The sequence below is a fragment of the Scardinius erythrophthalmus genome (genome assembly GCF_964197995.2).
Source record: "Scardinius erythrophthalmus genome assembly, chromosome: 1".
Lineage (NCBI taxonomy): Eukaryota > Metazoa > Chordata > Actinopteri > Cypriniformes > Leuciscidae > Scardinius > Scardinius erythrophthalmus.
This window is the reverse complement of record NC_138221.1, coordinates 55,456,206-55,478,471: the sequence shown is the minus strand read 5'-3', so window position 1 is coordinate 55,478,471 and position 22,266 is coordinate 55,456,206. Positions and strand designations below refer to the sequence as shown.

At 40.4% G+C, this 22,266-nt stretch overlaps 1 protein-coding gene across 1 annotated transcript; it reads right to left on the bottom strand.

Annotated features, from left to right (window-relative positions):
- Positions 1-18,458: 18,458 nt before the first annotated feature.
- On the bottom strand, positions 18,459-22,029 carry mchr1b (melanin-concentrating hormone receptor 1b; the record flags this gene model as incomplete). Its single annotated transcript, XM_081374809.1, has 2 exons — positions 21,969-22,029; positions 18,459-19,474 (listed from the first exon to the last, which is right to left on the bottom strand). The coding sequence occupies exons 1-2, from the start codon at positions 22,018-22,020 to the stop codon at positions 18,459-18,461; spliced, it is 1,068 nt and encodes a 355-aa protein (XP_081230935.1). The 5' UTR covers positions 22,021-22,029.
- Positions 22,030-22,266: the final 237 nt, after the last annotated feature.

Here is a 22,266-nt window from a genome sequence, read left to right as displayed (position 1 = left end):
CAAATACGCATTTATTCTATCTAACTTATTTGTAAGTGTGAACTAGTGAAATGGTCTTTTGTGACAGCATCTCCCCATGCCTGTGTTTGTGTCAACCTCTAACACAAAAGGAAGACTGGGGTCAGGGAGGTGCAGGGAACAGAGGTAAATTGTAACTTGACCTCTTGGAATGCCTGGGTGGCTGCTGCGACCATCTGAGCCTGGTTCCCCCTCCTTTTAGCATGGAAGTGAGGGGTGCTGCGATATAACTAAAATCCCTGATGAACCAGCAGTAGTAGTTTGCTAACCCCAAAAATCTCTGTAATTCCCATTAATTCACAGTGGTGGGTAACGGCCAGTTCACAACAGCTTCTAAACTGACCCCTCTAAACTGATAATGTAGCCCAGGAATGCTACTGATGACTGGTGGAATTCACACTTTTCTGCCTTGGCATATAATTGAAAAGCTTTGTAGAACTGCTCTGACATGAGACATGTGTTCTTCTAAAGAGCTGGAGTAAATCATGATATCATTGAGATATACAATTACCCAACAGTTGAGCATGTTACGGAACACATTGTTGATAAATGTCTGGAAAACTGATGGACTATTAACTAGTCTGAAAGGCATGACCATGTATACTCGTATTTTCTGTGGCTTGGAAGTCTAGTAGGGGGTTTGCGAAAACGACTGAGATTGTCAACTTTGTGTCAATTGTCATTCCCTCGGCATGCAAGTTTAGATTGGAGCTCAGATTTCAGCATTTTGCAGAAGAGTAGCTCAAGTGTGTCGTCCACCCATGTTGTTTGGGCAGCCAGGGTGCAGAATGTGAGGGCATGATCTGCAGCGGTAGATATTCTGAGTAAGTGTAAGCAGTTGACAGGATGTTCAAATACTTAGTGGATGTTCAAATAGTCTTAAAGCTGACTTCTGCCTGAAGAAGCTGCAAATATTTTCAGTAAAACTTTTCTTCAATATATTATAATTCTGACTTCATTCATCATATCTGGTTCTGGGTCTTTGGCTGTAAATCTCCTTATAGTACGCCATGTGGAAGATGTATTTATTACAAAAATATTAGTGAGCAGACTTCATTTTTGAACAGTCATATAAATTACTTGTATATTGTGAGGAATTAAGTATGGCAAAAAGCATGTGTGATAACGATAGTGTAATGGTAATGAATGCAGCGAATACAAAAAAAGTAACAAAACAGATTTAAATCAAAAGTAAACCTTGCTGGAGCTTGGAATTCATTATATTTTTAATTCATTTATTTTCATTGCTTCACAGTTTTGCATCACGGCCACATATACCAAGGGAAATGTGTTGTCCATTCTACTAATTGGGTCCATTTAATGCAGGAAAATTGAGTCAAACATTTCAAATACTTTCCAATTAAGGTCCACATGTAGCACATTTTAAGGTTACACATTTTTTTTAATAGTGAACCCATTTATATTGCATTCTCTGTATCAGTGCTGTAAATATTGTTTTTATTCTGCATTTAATGTTCATTGTACCAACATGAAGCATGAATAAAGTTCATCGATTGAAACTCCCTGTGCTTGAAATAAGCAGGTGTTCATTCGTGAGGGCCAGGAGGGGATGAAGTTTGCCTGTTTCTTTACAAATCACAGTAAGGACTTTTTCTTCTTTCCCGGAATAAATAAAAGAGTGAATTGAGCACAATAACAACCAGTTTTAAAAAGCCGCTATTATGTTAAATGTTGGCGGTTGTTGTTCCCATCACCTCAAGAACAGCTCTTTACAGCCCAAGGCAGATGAATGCTCCCAGAAATCACACTCAGTGCGGTTCTTAGAAAATCAGAGCATCAGCAGGTATTATTGCTGATGCAGACCATGGTAATCACTGCCAGTGAAGCGGTCAAGAATGAGCTGTCATCACATAGTGTCAGGTTGTGCAGGTTTCTGAAGACGAGGGAACAGAATTTCAGTGCAGCTGGTTTATTTGCAAACTCAGGTTACAGGAAAATACAAGAACTCAGGAACACACAACCATACATGGACGAGAACCGACCAACACTGAGGGAAAACACAGGGCTTAAATACATTGGGGCTAACAGGATAATTAACAAGACACAGCTGACACAGATGAACTAATTAAACAGACCGGGGAAAACAGGACTAAACCAAAATCACAAAGGCAGGGGAAAACAAGATCACAAAACAGAACTCAACACATACAGAAATGTGACACATAGGCTACTGTGGATAGAGGGGAAAATGCACTGCAGTGCTATTGAGTCTACTGAAGACTCCCTCATCATGAACAAGAACACAGCTTGTGTAAAACTTTAATTTATTATTCTTATTTTTAAAAGGGTCATGAACTGGATTATATTATTATTATATTATTATTATGCTGATGCATAAGATTTTGAAGAGCTTGATGAGCTTATTCAGTGTTTGATTAGGGTTGGAACTAAAGTCTGCAGGACTGTGGTAGCCTGACGTCGTCATACTCAGATTCTAGTCAGAATGTGAGTCTGATACTGCTCCATTGGGCTGTGATTATGGGGTGTGTTTCAACCGAACCAGGAAAGTAAATGCCTCTGCACTCAATTGGATAGACCTACAACCAATCAGAGTAAGTGACGTATGTTTTTCATTCAATTTTCCGATCGACAAATGATCGCGGATCTCTGTTCCTCTTTTAAAATGAATGCGCTGTCGATATCTTCTATAACAGATGTGATGGCGGAATCTACACATCTCAATTCTCCAGCGGCAGTCATCTTTGTTGTAAACGAATTCAACCCAAGCGCTCTTTCGTGACGTGGATGATTACGTTACTGTTGATCATCTGTCCATCATAGTATAAAGCCCGCCCTGACAATTTGATTGGTCCGAACAGCTCTGGTTCAAGCATAGATGCTCCACAATGGATCAAGTCCAGACCGAACTTCCCAAACCTAAAATGTTGTGGGCGGGGCTAAGTTCAGCTGGCATCCAGGCTAGGAGTGTGGCCCTCCAGGAGCAGGATTGAAGACCTCTGCCGTAGGGAGTGTGGTGCCTGAAAGTAGCTTTTGAAGCATTCGATCCGGTTTCGAATACACCTTTTGCTGAACTCGCTCTTCTCCCTTTCAAAAAAGGCATTTATTTACAATAAAAATTAAGAAAATATCTGAAAAGTGGAAATAAAGTTCCTAACGACAGTTTAATAATAAACTGTTTATTGGTAAGGGTTAGGTGTAGGGAAGGCTTTATTGTCCAGATAAGGCGGCATCCATTTAATAATTTTAATGATTATAGTCATTTACACTCTTTGTTATTACCGTTTAATGTACAACAACACTGAGGTGCAAATAGTATCTGCCACTATTTATAAGTGGGCTAAATAGCATCAAAAAACTATTTGCACTTATTGCAAAGAACTGCTACTTTTATACAGTGTAAATAGAATCTGTCGCTTTTTTCACTTTGTAAATAGCATATCGCTAAGACAATGCTGCTATTTTCACTTAGTGTGAGCATCTATCACTATTTGCACTTAGTGTAAATATATTATTTATGGTGTGTGTGTGTGTGTGTGTGTGTGTGTGTGTGTGTGTGTGTGTGTGTGTGTGTGTGTGTGTGATCTAACTATATAGACACCACTTCTCGAAGAGTGTTTTCTTCCCTCGAGCGAACTCTACAATTTTTTGTTTGGCTGGTTTCATGCATTTAATTTATTCGTTGGTAGTAAGCGGGAACCTATTCGTATGCGCTCTCAATACGGCCCCATCTCATATGTTCAGATAGAAGTGCAGAAAATCCCTCTTGCTCCTTACCTACAAAAATTGCATTGAAAACAAAAATAGCACTGGATGGAGTGATATTTACCTGCAATCCATTGTATGAAACAAACCTCTAAAAATGCTGTCATGTGATGAAGCAGCCCTTTTATTGTACGTGTGCAGCTTATGAACACATTTTTTTAGCTACTGCAGGTAAAGAAAATTTATATCCATATATCTCATACAGTATCACAGAGTATCAAAAAAGAGAAACAAAATATGGGGTCACTTTTTTGATGGAGAGGTCTGTGCCCCGGTCCTGAGGAAAGAAAGACTTGAAACGGTCCAGGATATCGGGCACAATCGTTGTGAAAATCAAAAACAGTTTCAGGCACTCAGCCTTATTGCATCTGTATTCACGTGTGCACTCAAATGAATTAAACACAAACCACTTAATGTATTACAGACCAAACATTCTCCACTGTATCTTATGCACCAAAATTCACGTGTTCACTGCATTTCCTTGAAACATGACCAAGCTATCAGACTCGTTTTCTGAGGTAACAGTACATGGTTTACACATTCATTGTGATTCTTGACATGAAAGCTTTAAGTAGTCTACATTTGTTCAGGCAATTTCCTCTCAATTTCCTTTACAGAGGAAGTTTGTTGTTGTCAAGTCAAGTCAAGTCACCTTTATTTATATAGCGCTTTTTACAATAAAGATTGTATCAAAGCAGCTTCACAGTAAGTAAAGTAAGGCAGATCAATTATATTGTTGAAAATGAAATATCCCCAACTAAGCAAGCCAAAAGCCAAGGCAACAGTGGCAAAGAACCAAAACTCCATCAGGTGACAGAATGGAGAAAAAAACCTTGGGAGAAACATGCAGGCTCAGTCAGGGGCCAGTTCTCCTCTGGCCAATGAACGAACATATGTATGATTATGATCCAGGCAGCATTACAGGTCAGAAGTCAGACTGGATGAAAACATTCAGATTATTTATCCAGTTCGATCTGGTTGGAAGTCGGAGTCATCACGCCGGTATGGAGACGAGTTTGTTGAGGATCAGTGCCGATGGCTGTCGTGTCGATGAGGCCTTCACAGGCCTGATGAGGCTGGCACTTCAGGGATGCACTGTGGATGGGTCAAGGTGCAAGTCCACCATCTGATCTGGATACGGCCTGGATCCGGCTGACTTTAGTAAACCTCGGAATAAACAGAAAGACTAACATTAGCGTAGATGCCATTCTTCTTATGATGTAACGAGTACATCAGGTGTTATAGGAAGTGTCCCCGGTTCCGGCTGACCTAACCTATGCAGCCTAATAATCATTTAACTGATTTGAATAATAGAAATGTGTAATGTTCTATATGAATGCCTGGTAAAAGAGATGCATTTTTAGTCTAGATTTAGACTGACAAGAGTGTGTCTGCTTCTCGGACAATATTAGGAAGACTGTTTCAAAGTTTAGGTGCTAAATAGGAGAAGGATCTTTGGACTTTGGAGATGGGCTTTGTTTATTAAGCGTGCAGGGCAACCACCCAGTAGAGCATTACAATAATCTAGCCTTGAGGTCATGAACGCATGAACTAACTGTTCAGCATTTTTCATTGAAAGCATTTAGATATATTTTTTAAGATGGAAGAATGCGGTTTTACAGAAACGTGGCTTTCAAATGAAAGATTGGTATCAAAGAGCACACCCAGGTTCCTAAGACTTGACAGAGCAGCCATCAATTGTTAGACAGTATTCTGGGTTAATACGTGCAGAGGTTTTTTGCCCAATAATTAGAAACTCTGTTTTTTCAGAATTAAGTAGTAGGAAATGACTAGTCATCCAAATTTTTATATCAGCTATTGGTAAGTTTCGTCAGGGTGTGAAGAAGCTGAGTGTCATCAGCATAACAGTGAAAACTATGACCTAATGATATCTCCCAAGCGTAGCATGTACAGAGTGAAAAGCAACGGTCCTAGTACTGAGCCTTGTGGTACGCCATACTGAACTTTTGATCAATATGACATCTCTTCATTTACTGCTACAAACTGATAATGGTCAGATAAGTTTGATTTGAACCATGCTAGTGCAATTCCACTAAATGTTAACATAATTTTCAAGTCTATTCAAAAGAATGTTGTGGTCGATGGTATCAAATGCAGCACGAAGATCCAGTAACACTATTAGAGAGATACAACCACGATCGGATGATAAGAGCAAATCATTTGTTACTCTAATCAGAGCTCAGTACTATGGCACGGTCTAAATCCTGACTGGAAATCCTCGCAGATACCATTTCTTTCTAAAAAGGAACATAGTTGTGAGGATACTGCCTTTTTCTATTAATTTTAACAGAAAAGGTAGATTCAAGATCACCCTGCAATTGACTAATTCTCTAGGATCAAGTTGCGTTTTTTAATAAGGTTTAATAATAGCCAGCTTAAAAGCCAGCTCTTTCAATAGCTTAGTCGGTAGGGTCTAACATACATGTTGATTTAGAGGATTTAACGAGTTTAGGCAATTCTTTCTATAGCAATGAATGAATTCAATTTTCCTCAGGGAGACTACAATGCACTGTCTAACGCAATACTGTAGTTGTCACAGTTCTGTTCTGTTTGAGTGTTTTTGTCACTGGTCACATGTCTTCCTTTGTTCTGTTTTCCCGCCACTCCTTGGTTTCCATGGTTACCCTCATTAGTTCATTTGTATCACCTGGTTCCTCGTTAGTCTTGTCAGCTGTGTCTTGTTTCCCTGATCTGTTCTCCCCTGTATTTAAGCCCTGAGTGTTTCAGTCTTCACTTGTCGGTCAATGTTTTATGTTAGGCGATCTTTGCCTGAGCACATGCTCCCTGTTCCTTGTTTTTGTGAGATTGTGAATTAAAACCTTGGATTACTTCATCTGCGAGTTTGCCTCCTACTTCATCTACCCTGCAGCCTGACAGATTGACCGACCATAAATAAAAAGAAAAGAAGATGGAGATCTGGAAGCAGGCCTTTGTGGGAACCCGCCAAGCTGTGTTCAGGGGGATCCGTGGAGGTCACAGGGGAGGATATGGGCGATATGGGGCCAGACACTTTTTTCAGCACCAACATCCCCACGTCCAACCAGAACCTGAGCCAGTCGTCTGCAGAATCAAACACATCTCCAGAGATGATGACTTCTCTGATCTCCCTCCTCTCATCAGTCCAGCCGAGCCTGCACTTCACGCCAGTCCAGCCGAGCCTGCACTTCACGCCAGTCCAGCCGAGCCTGCACTTCACGCCAGACCTGCCGAAGCCAAGGCAGTATGCGTCATGCCCGCCGCCCCTGAGACTGTGAGCGTTATGCCCGCTGCGCCTGTGACAGACAGCGTCATGCCCGCAGAGCTTTTGTTTTCTTTTATTCCGTCGACCCTGAAGCTCCCTTCGCCCCTGGTTCCGTCCAGCTCAAAGCCAGAGCCCTCTTCGCCGCTGGTCCCGCCCAGCTCAGAGCCCTCTTCGCCGCTGGTCCCGCCCAGCTCAGAGCCCTCTTCGCCGCTGGTCCCGCCCAGCTCAGAGCCCTCTTCGCCGCTGGTCCCGCCCAGCTCAGAGCCCTCTTCGCCGCTGGTCCCGCCCAGCTCAGAGCCCTCTTCGCTGGTCCTGCCCAGCACAAAGCCTTCACCGCTGGTCCTGCCCAGCACAAAGCCTTCACCGCTGGTCCTGCCCAGCACAAAGCCTTCACCGCTGGTCCAGCCCAGCACAAAGCCTTCACCGCTGGTCCTGCTCAGCACAAAGCCCTCACCGCTGGATCTGCCCAGCACAAGGCCCTCACCGCTGGATCTGCCCAGCACCGAGCCCTCGTCACTGGATCTGCCCAGCACCGAGCCCTCTTTGCTGGATCTGCCCAGCACCGAGCCCTCGTCGCTGGATCTGCCCAGCACCGAGCCCTCGTCGCTGCCCTGCACCGAGCCCTCTCTGGTACCCGGGACTTTTCCCAAGTATTTTTTGGGGGGGGGCCATAGGGCTCCGTCCTGGCCACTCGAGGGGCCATGGCCACCTGAGGGGTCCTCACCACCATGGCCACCTGAAGGGTCTTCACCACCATGGCCACCTGAAGGGTCTCCACCACCATGGCCACCTGAAGGGTCTTCACCACCATGGCCACCTGAAGGGTCTTCACCGCCGTGGCCACCTGAAGGGTCTTCACCACCATGGCCACCCGAAGGGTCTTCTCCGCCATGGCCACCTGAAGGGTCTTCTCCGCCATGGCCACCCGAGGGGTCTTCTCCGCCGTGGCCACCCGAGGGGTCTTCACCGCCGTGGCCACCCGAGGCGTCTTCACCGCCGTGGCCACCCGAGGGGTCGTCTCCGCCATGGCCACCTGAAGGGTCTTCTCCGCCGTGGCCACCCGAGGGGTCTTCTCCGCCGTGGCCACCCGAGGGGTCGTCTCCGCCATGGCCACCTGAGGGGTCGTCTCCGCCATGGCCACCCGAAGGGTCCGCACCGCCATGGCCGCCCGAGGGGTTGTCTCCGCCATGGCCGCCTGAAAGGCTGTCTTCGCCCTGGTCACCTGAACTGCCAGCTCCGCCCTGGAGGCTCCCTGTCCTGCCAAGCCACGCCCTTGTCAGCCTCCAGGGCGCCCACCCTCCCACCCTATTTGTTGGTCTGTCTACGGCGCGAGGACGCGCCTACCGGGAGGGGGGAGTTATGTCACAGTTCTGTTCTGTTTGAGTGTTTTTGTCACTGGTCACATGTCTTCCTTTGTTCTGTTTTCCCGCCACTCCTTGGTTTCCATGGTTACCCTCATTAGTTCATTTGTATCACCTGGTTCCTCGTTAGTCTTGTCAGCTGTGTCTTGTTTCCCTGATCTGTTCTCCCCTGTATTTAAGCCCTGAGTGTTTCAGTCTTCACTTGTCGGTCAATGTTTTATGTTAGGCGATCTTTGCCTGAGCACATGCTCCCTGTTCCTTGTTTTTGTGAGATTGTGAATTAAAACCTTGGATTACTTCATCTGCGAGTTTGCCTCCTACTTCATCTACCCTGCAGCCTGACAGTAGTAGACGGTTGCATAGTTATAATTTTCTCTCTAATATTATCAATCTTGTAAGTAAAGAAGTTCATAAAGTCATTACTACTGTGCAGTTTGGAAACGTCCTGTGTTGGAGCTTTATTTTTCGTTAATTTAGCCACTGTTTCGAATAAATACCTAGGGTTGTGTTTGTTTTCTTCAAAAAGTGTTGAAAAATAAGCAGATCTAGCAGATTTTAAGGCCTGATTGTACGCAATCGTGCTCTCTCTCCACGAAATGTAAAAACTTCCAATTTTGTTTTCTTCCCGCTACGCTCCATTTTTCTGGCTGCTCTCTTTAGGGCCTGAGTGTGCTCGTTGTACCACGGTATTGGACTATTTCCTTTAATCCTCTTTAAGCGCAATGGAGCAACTGTGTCTAAAGTGCTGGAAAAGAGAGTCAATAATTTCTGTTGCAACATCGAGTTCTTCAAAGCTGGGATGTTGACGAGATGAAACTGATCAGGAAGATTATTTGTAAAGCAATCTTTAGTGGCAGAAGTGATAGTCGACTTTGTAACCTTGGCTAAATTCAGTATACATGAGATTAAATAATGAATTGAGATGTTATCGCTCTGCTGCAGAATTTCAATGGCATCAACATTGATTCCATGTGACCTTAGATCTAAAGTATGATTACGACAATGAGTAGGTCCTGACACGTTGTAGAGTTTAGAATGTCAGTAAATGCTAATCCCAATGTGTCTTTTTCATTATCTACATGGATATTAAAATTACCAACAATTAGGACTTTATCTGCAGCCAGTACTAACTCTGATAGAATATCAGCTAATTCTTTGATAAAGTCTGTATGGCGCCCTGGTGGCTTGTATACAGTAGCCAGCACAAATGTCAAACAGGATTTATCACTCACGCTAGCTAGATAATGTCACAGAAAGCACCATCACTTCAAAAGAATTATATTTGAAACTAGACTTCTAAGTAATACTGAAGATATTGCTATAAATTACAGCAATACCTTTTCTTTTTAAACGAGCCTCGTTTTGTCTATAGGTGTTGACTTAAAGCCCTCATTAGAAAATTAAAATGATAAATTCATAGACAAATCTGCTGACGTGTGTTGCACTGAAGGGATGCTATGAAATTGCAAGGTAGTTTCTGAATATCAAACCTGTTTTGTCCTGTTTTCCACCCCAATCAAAAGAGGAAATGGAGCACTTTGAATTCCTTTATATGCTGATTTCAGCAAAAAGATGATGTTTATAAAATGGGGGAAACTATTTTCCATCCAAATCACCTCTCTTTTCAGAGGAACAATGGCTGGCATTGTGAAGACTTTATTCAATAGTTGTTATACAGTTGTCTAAATGGAGAAAAATCGATCATAACTCCAGTAAACTATGGAGTGCCGCAGGGATCTGTGTTGGTATGGGCCCTCTGTTATTCTCAATATATATGCTGCCACTTGGAAATATTATAAGGAAACATGGAATTAGTTTCCATTGTTATGCTGATGACACTCAAATATATATTTCATCACGGCCGGATGAAAACGCTAAATTATCCAAATTGACAGAGTGTGTTAAAGATATAAAAGATTGGATGACGCGCAATTTTCTTTTATTAAATCCAGACAAGACAGAGGTACTAATCATCGGTTCAAAAAACCACCCACAAAACCTCTCACAATACAACTTTAACATAGTAGGATGTCCTGTTACTTTATCTTCTACAGTAAAAGACCTGGGTGTTATACTAGACTGCAACCTGTCTTTTGAAAATCTAGTTCATATGTTACAAAAACAGCCTTTTTCCACCTTAGAAACATTGCTAAGCTACGTAATATGCTATCAGTTTCTGATGCAGAAAAGTTAGTTCATGCGTTCATGACCTCGAGACTAGATTACTGTAATGCTTTATTAGCCGGTTGTCCTGCATCCTCAATAAACAAGCTACAGTTAGTCCAAAATGCCACCGCTAGAGTTCTTACTAGATCAAGAAAATATGATCATATAACACCAATTCTATCATCACTACATTGGTTACCTATAAAGTCCCGTATTAATTACAAGGTATTGCTACTGACTTATAAAGCCCTAAACGGCTTAGTCAAGTCAAGTCAAGTCAAGTTTATTTATATAGCGCTTTTCACAACATAGGTTGTATCAAAGCAGCTTCACAGTAATAAAACAATACATCAATGTTTGTTTCTAGTGGAACGTCCACGTTTGGTAATGCTGATCAATAGTATCGTTGATTGATTAATTAAATTAAATATTCCCAAATATCCCCAACTGAGCAAGCCAAAGGCAACAGTGGCAAGGAACCGAAAAACTCCATCAGGTGACCTAATGGAGAAAAAAAAACCTTGGGAGAACCCGGGCTCAGTCGGGGGCCAGTTCTCCTCTGGCGTTTATGAACTAGAGGTCGGATTTAACTGTAAGATTAAAAGTATTATATGAATGCCTGGCTGAAGAGATGCGTCTTTAATCTAGTTTTAAACTGGGAGAGCGAGTCTGAGCAACGAACAGTATCAGGTAGGCTATTCCAGAGTTTTGGAGCTAAATGTGAAAATGCTCTCCCTCCTTTGGTGGATCTGGATATCCTAGGTATGACCAAACGCCTCGAATTTAGTGACCTTAAAGAGCGCGATGGATTATAGGGCGATAGAAGATCCGTTAAATAGACTGGAGCTAAGCCGTTTAGGGCTTTATAAGTCAGTAGCAATACCTTGTAATTAATACGGAACTTTAACACTACCTAGCCAATGTAGTGATGATAAAATTGGTGTTATATGATCATATTTTCTTAATCTAGTTAGAACTCTAGCGGCGGCATTTTGGACTAACTGTAGCTTGTTTATTAAGGATGCAGGACAACCGGCTAATAAAGCATTACAGTAATCTAGTCTCGAGGTCATGAATGCATGAACTAACTTTTCTGCATCAGAAACAGATAGCATATTACGTAGCTTAGCAATGTTTCTAAGGTGGAAAAAGGCTGTTCTTGTAACATATGAAATATGATTTTCAAAAGACAGGTTGCAGTCTAATATAACACCCAGGTCTTTTACTGTAGAGGATGAAGTAACAGGACATCCTACGATGTTAAAGTTGTATTGTGAGAGGTTTTGTGGGTGGTTTTTTGAACCGATGATTAGTACCTCTGTCTTGTCTGGATTTAATAAAAGAAAATTGCGCGTCATCCAATCTTTTATATCTTTAACACACTCTGTCAATTTGGATAATTTAGCGTTTTCATCTGGCCGTGATGAAATATAGATTTGAGTGTCATCAGCATAACAATGGAAACTAATTCCATGTTTCCTTATAATATTTCCAAGTGGCAGCATATATATTGAGAATAATAGAGGGCCTAACACAGATCCTGCGGCACTCCATAGTTTACTGGAGTTATGATCGATTTTTCTCCATTTAAATAAACAAAATGGTAGCGGTCAGATAAATACGATCTAAACCAGCTTAGTGCTTGTCCTTGAACACCAGTATAATTTTGTAGTCGATCTAAGAGTATTGTATGATCTATAGTATCGAACGCAGCACTAAGATCAAGTAAAACTAATATTGAGATACAGCCTTGGTCAGAAGATAAAAGTAAATCATTTGTAATTTTTACAAGCGCAGTTTCAGTGCTATGATGCGGCCTGAATCCAGACTGAAACTTTTCATAGATGTCATTTTCTTGCAAGAAAGAGCCCAGTTGAGCGGACACAGCTTTTTCTAGTATTTTAGACATAAAAGGTAGATTTGAAATGGGTCTATAATTTGCTAGATTATGTGGATCTAATTGTGGTTTCTTAATGAGAGGTTTTATAACTGCCAGTTTAAATGTTCTTGGAACATAACCTAAAGATAAAGACGAGTTAATAATATTGAGGAGAGGCTCCTCCACTATAGGTAACACTTCTTTCAAAAGTTTAATTGGTATAGGATCTAGTAAACATGTTGTTGTTTTAGATGAAGTGATAAGTTTATTTAACTCTTTTTGTTCTATAGTTGTAAAGCATTGTAATTGTTCTTGCGGGGTGATAATTGAGGCTGAATTATAAGACGCAATTGAGGATTGAACGTTTACAATTGTGGTTCTGATGTTTTCTATTTTCTCAGTGAAGAACTTCATGAAATCATTACTACTAAACTGTAACGGAATATTTTGTTCAGGAGACATCTGTTTATTTGTTAGTCTAGCCACAGTGTTAAATAAGAACCTAGGATTGTTTTGGTTGTTTTCTATTAGTTTGCGGAGATGCTCAGCCCTGGCCTCTTTTAGGGCCTTTTTGTAACGTGACATACTGTCTTTCCATGCGATTCTAAAGACCTCTAAGTTAGTTTTTTTCCATTTACGCTCTAAATTACGGGTTTCTCTCTTTAGAACATGCGTAGTATTGTTGTACCATGGTGCTTTACTTTTCTCTCTAACCTTTCTTAATCTAATGGGTGCAACAATATCCAATGATCCAGAGAGAATGGTGCTCATAGTGCTAGTTAATTCCTCAAGTTCATCTGTTTGTTTAGGTTCACTGAGCAGCTGAGACAGATCAGATAAGCTATTTGAAAAATTATCTATGGTAGATGGAAGGATTGTTCTGCCTAATCGATAACGCGGCGCAGCATGACATATTACAGGAGTACGTAATATGCAAGTTACCATGTAATGGTCAGTGACATCGTCACTTTGTGGAATGATATCTATATCGGTTGGATCGGTTCCATGTGATATAATTAAATCGAGTGTATGATTAAAACGATGAGTTGGTCCGGTAACGTTTTGCTTGACCCCAAAGGAGTTTAATAAATCTGTAAACGCAGCCCCTAGCGCATCATTTGAATTATCTACGTGGATATTAAAGTCTCCAACAATTAATGCTTTATCGAAATTAACTAATAGGTCTGAGAGAAAATCTGCAAACTCTTTTAGGAAATCAGCGTAAGGCCCAGGCGGTCTATATATGGTAGCCAAAGCTAGAGATAATAGGGATGTTTTTCTAGCATCTAAGAGCGTAACATTTAGTACAAGTACTTCGAACGAAATAAACTTATAGCCCGTTTTCTGAGTAACATTGAGAGTTTATTTAACGGATCTTCTATCGCCCTATAATCCATTGCGCTCTTTAAGATCACTAAATTCGAGGCTTTTGGTCATACCTAGGATATCCAGATCAACCAAAGGAGGGAGATCATTTTCACATTTAGCTCCAAAACTCTGGAATAGTCTTCCTGATACTGTTTGTTGCTCAGACTCGCTCTCTCAGTTTAAAACTAGATTAAAGACGCATCTCTTCAGCCAGGCATTTATATAATATTTTTAATCTTACAGTTAAATCCGGTCTCTAGTTCATAAACGCCAGAGGAGAACTGGCCCCCGACTGAGCCCGGGTTCTCCCAAGGTTTTTTTTTCTCCATTAGGTCACCTGATGGAGTTTTTCGGTTCCTTGCCACTGTTGCCTTTGGCTTGCTCAGTTGGGGATACTTAATTTAATTAATTAATCAATCAACAATACTATTGATCAGCATTACCAAACGTGGACGTTTTACATTAGAAACAAACACTGATGTACTATTTTATTTAATACTGAAGCTGCTTTGATACAATCTGTATTGTGAAAAGCGCTATATAAATAAAGTTGACTTGACTTGACTTGACTTATACAGACACACACAATTTGCCATACTATATCTTCATACCTGTAATGAGTGACAATCAAGGATATTTTGTAGTGCTATTTATATGTACAGACTATTTAAAAATGTAATACATCACCAAAATGATTAAAGAAGTCAACATAAAACATATAAAAACGAGTATACACATTTACACTAACATCAAAAACAAGAGTTGTGTTTCCAACAAAAAGCATTGATCTAATTAAAACAATTAAGAATAGCTCATAAGAACCATTTTCAATGACTTTACAACGCAAAATAATTTTATAAATAATGTAACAAGCAAGTCTCTTGTGAGATAGACAATGTGACACAATTATGGACTTAGTCATAATTTATTAGCTGTAGTAACACACACGACCAAGATAAAGATCCAAATCAGGCTTTAATAGTATCCACAGGTAAATCCACACTGTAAAACTTTTCACTGTAAATTTACAGTAAAATACTTGCAGCTGGTTGCATTTAACAGCATTTACAGTACTCCACTGTAATTACCAAATACAGTATATGCCACATGTTGTCTACAGCAATAAATTGTATTTTTACAGGAAATACTGCTTTTATTATTACATAATTAAAATATTATACTTTAAAGTTTCATAAGAGTAGTCACACTAGGAAAAAGAAAACAACATTTTCTGGATTTTAAAACATTTATTTTGGTTAAAAGCAAAGATCAGAAAATTGCCTTCTGTGAACATGATGGCTGATTTTTTTTTAAACAAAATGCAATTTTAACACTTAACAACAACCAGGTAACACTAAGCACTTAAAGGGATAGTTCACCCAAAAATTTAAATTAGCCCACCCTCAAGTCATCCTAGGTGTATATGACATTCTTCTTTCAGACGAATACAATCGGAGTTATATTAAAAATGTCCTGACTCTTCCAAGCTTTATAATGGCAGTGACTTGCTGTTTCTGTTTTGAAGTCCATAAAAGTGCGAACGAAATCCCATTCAAAGTCTGCAAGTTTTCGCAGAAGTGAGGAAACCTGTAGGCTTACAGTGCAAACATAGGAGAACAAACACCATAACACTGACGAGACCCGACAATACTGAACTGAAACGAGGAAACTTAAATACACAGCTAAATGAAGATAATTAAGGAAACACCTGAACTTAATAACAAATTTACATTAGTGTCCATGATGACAGATTAGATTAGACAGTGCAATACTAACACAAACAAAGGGAAACTGTGACACTTCTGAGGAAATATAGGTAACATATAGAAACTGTCATCAGGGTTATTATAGTGGACTAAAACCATTTTTAAAAATCAGCACTTGAATTTTTTTGTGTGACATTTATCATTTTCATTTAGTGTAACTTAATGATCTAAAATAAATAAAACTAAAACAGCTTTGTCATAACAGTAAAAAATTGCATTTTAAAGCTACAATATGCAAGATTTTTGTAATAAAATATCCAAAAAAACACTTGCACAGTGTGATATATTTCCTGCAGTTGTGTATTTACAATATCCCAAAAGTTCCCAAAGATTTTTAATTTCAGAGAAATTCCCATTTTAAATAATGGCTCGTCCCGGTTCACTTGTCGCCTGTCAATGATGTAATATCCGCGTTATCCCTGGTTTCCGCTTGTACTGGCATAGTAACCACGGCCACAGACGTGGACAACTGCATTACGTCTAGCATTTATATAACTTCATTTATATAGCTGTTATATAACAGCTCACGCTGTTGTTGTTTCGTTCAAACATTATGGACCATGGCAAGCAGACTTTGGGACAAAAGGAGAACTAAAACGAGGATTAATATCAGCGTGGCGTTTTCGAGATGCCGAGAGCTCCACGTCCACGACTAACTTCGACTTGACAGAGACGCCGCTCTTGCATGTACTTTATTAGACAGGTGAGCAAATGTACATAAAGCTAATCAATGTTATATAGCTCAACATGGTGAAATGTTAGAATATGATAAGTATGTTATTCTAATGTTGATCTAGCTTACTGCTAACATACAGACAAACTAATACATAACATTATAACTTTCAACACATTCAAATGCAGTCTAGTGTGATAGTGTAGACCAAGTGAAACAGCGCTGCGTTACCTCACAAGTTTCATTCGTCTAATAAACTGACCTGTGTGAGTAGTAATTCAGCACTTGCGGGTAGTTCGGTAGAATGAAATGTAATTTTTCCTTTATATCCGCGGGACTCGCGTGTGGCGCTGATATCTGTCTCTCATTAGCAATCCCGACCTGCTTCATACCACAGTCATGTTAAAAACATCAATGTTATTCACTCATCCATAAACATTATTAGATCCTTCGGCATGACGACAAGTTCCATTATTCCGCTTACGCGTCATCAACCTACGCCTTTGTTATTGTAAGAGGTTAGCGACCCCTTGTGGTGAAAAAAATTACATATTGTAGCTTTTACAGAAAAATTTTACACTGTTTTACACTGTATTTTTCATCAAATTAAAGCAATCTTGGTGAGCAAAAGAGACTTTCAAAAGCAATAAATATAAATGTCACAAATTAGTAGGAAGTGTAGAAGCCCTTGCATTGAATGACTTCACTAGTTTCTCACACTGCTCTGGTGTGATCTTGGTCCACTCTACTTAGTCTCTTCCAAAGTTCTGAAACTGTGATTGGTTTCTTAGCCTTAACTTTGTCACCAAGGATTTTCCAGAGATTTTCTATTAGGTTTGGCCACTCTGGGCTGGCCATTTCATTAAATCAATGTTCTTAGCTTCAACAAACTGCTTTACCTGTTTTGCAGTGTGACAGGGAGCATTGTTTTGCATAAAAATTGCGGGCTGATCGGGAGATGGTTGCAGGGAAGGAACCACATGTGCAATGCATTTGCATTCATCCTGCCATGTAGGTGTACAAAAGGCCCAACAGCTGCTGCAGAAAACATCCCCCAAAACATGACAATTCCTCATCCAACTTTCAATGACTTCTTTGCGCACTCTGGGTTCAGTCTTTCCCAAGTTTGATGCCGAACATAATGTTTCCCAAATTACACAAATGAATTAAACTTTGGACCAATTCTCCTCTGTCCACACAACATCCTCCTCAGCAAAGGGTAGCCAAGCATTTTGGACACTGCAGAGTGGGCTTTCAATCCGAATTCTATTAAATGCCGAGACAAATCCTTACCCTTTTCAGCACTGTATTGGTGAGCAATTCCAGCTGCAGTGTTGAACCGATTCTCCATTGAGAGTCTCCGCATAATCCTGTCCTTTCGTGCATTTGTTTTATGAGGACGACCAGCCTTTTTGGGGGACTTGAGTGAATTAGTGTCATTGTAAAGCTGCAATATTCTAGAAATCACAGATTTGGAATGACCAACTTCTCTTGCAGTGGCTGAAAGGGTCATCCCACTTAGGCCTTCATCTGAATACCCTGCTGTCGCACCTTAGAGCGGCTCTTCATCATGCAAAGTCTGTGAAAATGGGAAAGTTATTCTAACAGGAATGCTGCTAGTTAAATGGGGTTTGTCAGATAATTAAGGAAATTAGCACCATGTGCCAGATTAACACCAAGATGTGGGAGGTATCTGAAAGTGTTCTCCAATCTAGATCAGTTTTTCTTTAAATGTCTCATTTAAGTTATCCATGCTGTTCTTCAGAATGTATTTAACTTATGAAATTTTTTTTTTTTTTTTTTTTTTTTACTGCCCTTCTACTCCTGTTAGGATAACTTCAAATAGGACTAAGCAGCGACCTTGAAATTTAGAAAATTGTAGGTTGTTCTCTAATTTTGATCTCCACTGTGTATCGTACCAACCTTAAACTTACCAAAACCATATTTTACAGAAAGCAAAAGGTTGTAAATGCAACTGCAAGGTAGTAAATCACTGTGAAATCACTTGCTATAATTGGGTTGCGTATCATATCTCTTTCACTGCACAGAAATATGACAAGGGAAATGTGCAGTCACAGATCCTTTTAAACCCACGGACTCCGTTACTGAGCAATTCTGCAACAATCTTAATAGACTTCTTTTCAGCTGTATGCTCATTATAGACACAATAATGTGTTCAGCATGACTGCAGTTTCCCAGGATTTCTAGTGAGATAATAGTTTCAGGGTACAGCCACGGTGACTGGCAACAGCTCCCGAGAGGACTGGGACTGCTGCACTCCGTCAGGGGCCAAACGAAGACTGACGCTTCCGTCGGCCGTTCCCGGATCAGCCCGGAAGTCTTTGTGCACTGGCCGGATGGCTACAATGAATTGTCTTTTAAAGGTCTCACTGAGAATGATGTAGAGAAGCGGGTTAATGCAACTGTTGGCGTAGCCCATGCTAATGGCGACGTTATAGGCGTAGAGGAAGGCGTAGCTGGGCCGTTGCACGCTCAGGTGTGCCAGTTGCAAGATGTAATGAGGCGCCCAGCAAATAAAGAATGCCAGGCATATGGCGACGGCCATCCGAGTGACCTTTCTGGTGCGCAAGCGAAGGCTGTGCTGGGGAAGTGGGGCGACCGTGGCCGCCATGTTCTGGAGGATCTTGAAAAAAACCACGCAAATGATCACCAATGGCAAAGCGAACGCCAGCACAAACTGGTAGAGAGTAAACCAGTAGGTGTCGGTAGCCGGATTAGGAAGGAGCAGAGCGCATCCCACTGAACCGTTTCGCAGAGGCATGAGGCCGGCATACATCCACACCGGTGTGATGGACAGCAGCGAGAGGATCCACACCAGGCCAACGACCGCAACGGCCACGCATGGAGTGCGAATGTGGTTGAAGCGGATGGGATGAACTGTCGCCAAGTATCGGTCCAACGTCATGACTGTTAAAATGTAGGTGCTCACGATCTGGCTGTTGGAGTCCAGCGCTGTGATGACGGTACACATGGTGGCACCGAAACACCAGGAACCGTTTCCCACCAGCTGGTGGATGAGGAATGGCATGCCTAGGAGAAACAGAAGATCTGCGATGGATAGACTGAAGATGAAGATGTCAGGCACTGTCTGTTGCGCCCTGAACTTTGTCTTTTTCACAATGGTGTAGATGACAATGCAGTTGCCTATAATGCCGACAAAGCAGATGACACCATAAATGCTAGGCATGAGCACATTGTGATACTGTTCGTCAGTGTCTGCAAGAAACAAAAGAGAGATTTTAGTGCTTTTGGTTTTCAGCATCAAAGTACATTTAAAATACATGCTTGTATTTTTAGCTATTTTCAATTTTAGTTTCAAAAGTTGTACACGTAACCTTTTATTCAGCAATGCATTAAATTGACAGTAAAGACATTTATAATGTTACAAAATATTTCAATTTCTTCTGATCTTTTTTATTCATCAGAGACTCCCCAAAAATTTGATCTGTAACATGCTGGAGCAAAGGAGGGATAGACGTGGATCTAAATGCAGTAGTTTTTAATAAAAGGAACAAAACAACAAACTAAGTAAGGAAACCAGGACCGGAAGCAACCATTGCATGTACAACTGAGACACAAGGGCTATACACAGAGGCGAACAAGTTAACAAGACACACCTGGGAAAGACAATCAAGGGGGAAAACTACAACATGGCACTCAACAGAGAACAGCAGCACAACTGTTTTCAACATTGATAAATCAGAAATGTTTCTTGAGCAGCAAATCATCATATCAGAATGATTTCTGAAGGATCATGTGACACTGAAGACTGGAGTAATGATGCTGAAAATTCGTTTTATAATGTATTCAAATAGAAAACAGTTATTTTAAATTGTAATAATATTTCCCAACATCACTGTTGTTGTTTTTTTAACATAACTATGCTATTTTCACGTGTCGTGTGCAATAGCATTCTAAATTCTACAATATTTCATGCCTGTGTATTAAATAAATGTTGCAAGTAGCCATATAATAAGCAGAATGTTGTACAGTCAGCCAGTCATAATCACACAATAAGCATCTTTTCAGGGTTTGTATTGTGATAATGACTGAACACTATCTGTGCAATAAAGCCTGTCCCAGAAAGCATGGTGACATTCATACAATGTTGAGTTTTCACCATTTCAGTGTTTAACAGACAAAGTGTGTTGGATCAGCATTGAAATAAAAGCCAACAACACACGTGGGTGGAGACAGTGACATTGAACTGACAGTGATTTGTAGTTGATGAGCACAAGATCATGCAGGTTTGTATCTCTGCAGACCACTAGTGGGTGTTTGAATAAGGCCGCGCTCACATATCGCGCATAAAAACGCGTCGAAAACGCTAGGCGCGCCGCGTTCTCCTTTTTCCAAAGCGCTCGGGTGGTTGCGCTCCGGAGGCGTCTGTCGTTGCTAAGCTTGGTTCTTGTCACGTGACCTGCGGTGCGCTTGCGGCATTCTGAAAAGTTGAGATGTTTTTATCTCGATGCGGCGCGGACGCGCTTGGAAAAAACAACCGCGTCGCACCGCGACCGCGTCGCTTCCATTATGAGCGCGCATACCGCGCGGCTACATTTGAAATAACGAACTTGCGCGTGCAAAAGACGCGATATGTGAGCAGGCCCTAAGGCTTCAATTTTTCTATATTCTTAAAAAATGCATTTTGCTTTAGCAAAGTTTATTAGGAATTTCCTGAATAAGGTTCTAACATCATTTAACAGATTTCTTGAAGTGAAACATCTTGTGTTTATTTAGAAAGTGAATGACATGGCTATTTTGTGATATTTAAAGAGATTAAGATCCACATAATGTGAATCTGCTGCTTTAAAGGGATAGTTCACCCCAATATGAAAATGTTTTTCCATGTTTCTTTCTTCTGTTGAACACAAAAGAAGATATTTTTAAGAATGTTGGTAACCAGACAGCTGACGGCAGCCATTGACATCCACAGTATTTTCTTTTTTCTTTTTCTTTTATGGAAGTCAGTGACTACCGTCAACTGTCTGGTTGCCAATATTCTTTGAAATATCTTCTTTTGTGTTCAACAGAAGAAAGGAACTCATACAGGTTTGGAACAACTTTTCATTTCAGGGTGAACTATCCCTTCAAAGACATTTTCATTGAAAAAAACCTAAGCTCTAAAAGAATAAATAAACAATTTAATGATACTATGATCATAGCTAGAATATTTTAAAGTGAATCAAATTGTGTTTGGTATATTAACATTCTTGAATGTGACTGTATGACAACTGAATTGTTCTTACGTAACATTATGCTTTCTTTTTCGTCATTAAATGCAGGTGCAAACGTGATATTGAGCTAACATCACTTGGTTGATTCAATGATATTATCATTGAATTTTGTTTTGTTTTTGTTGTTGAAATCTCAACTTTGTTTCAACAGTAACTGAGGGTGCAAAAAGTGATACTGAAGCAACATCACTTTGTAACGTTAATTCAATGCAATTAATGTTGAGCCGTCAACATTGACTTTATATTGTTTCAATGATTGTTTGCTATCTGGGGTGAGTCATGAGCTACACACAAGCAGAGAACCAAAAATGTATCTAACAAAACATTACACTTAAAAAGGTAAGAGACAAACTACTTTTGATGGTCTAACCTAATGAAGTCAAATAAATATTATGTTTGACTTGAATAAAGCCTGTTAATTTGCCACATGACACACATTTAGGTTGCTGGACAACATTTGGATATAACGTATTTACCTGCATTTAAATGTTGAGATGAATTAAACTCATCACTGGAATTGGGGGTCATGTTGTAATCCATCACAAACTTGATCATAAAATACAAATGCACAGATGTTATTATCAACAGGCTGTCATAAGAGATATGATTGTTTCAAAACATATTTTAAGTGACATGAGAATAAATGCTTATAACTTACTGTTAAGAAATTAATTATTAGTGGTCTTTGCCACTAGAGAATATATGTACAATTGTAGAGACTCCAGAGGGAATTCAAGATAGTCTTACACATATTATACACTTATATTCAACACC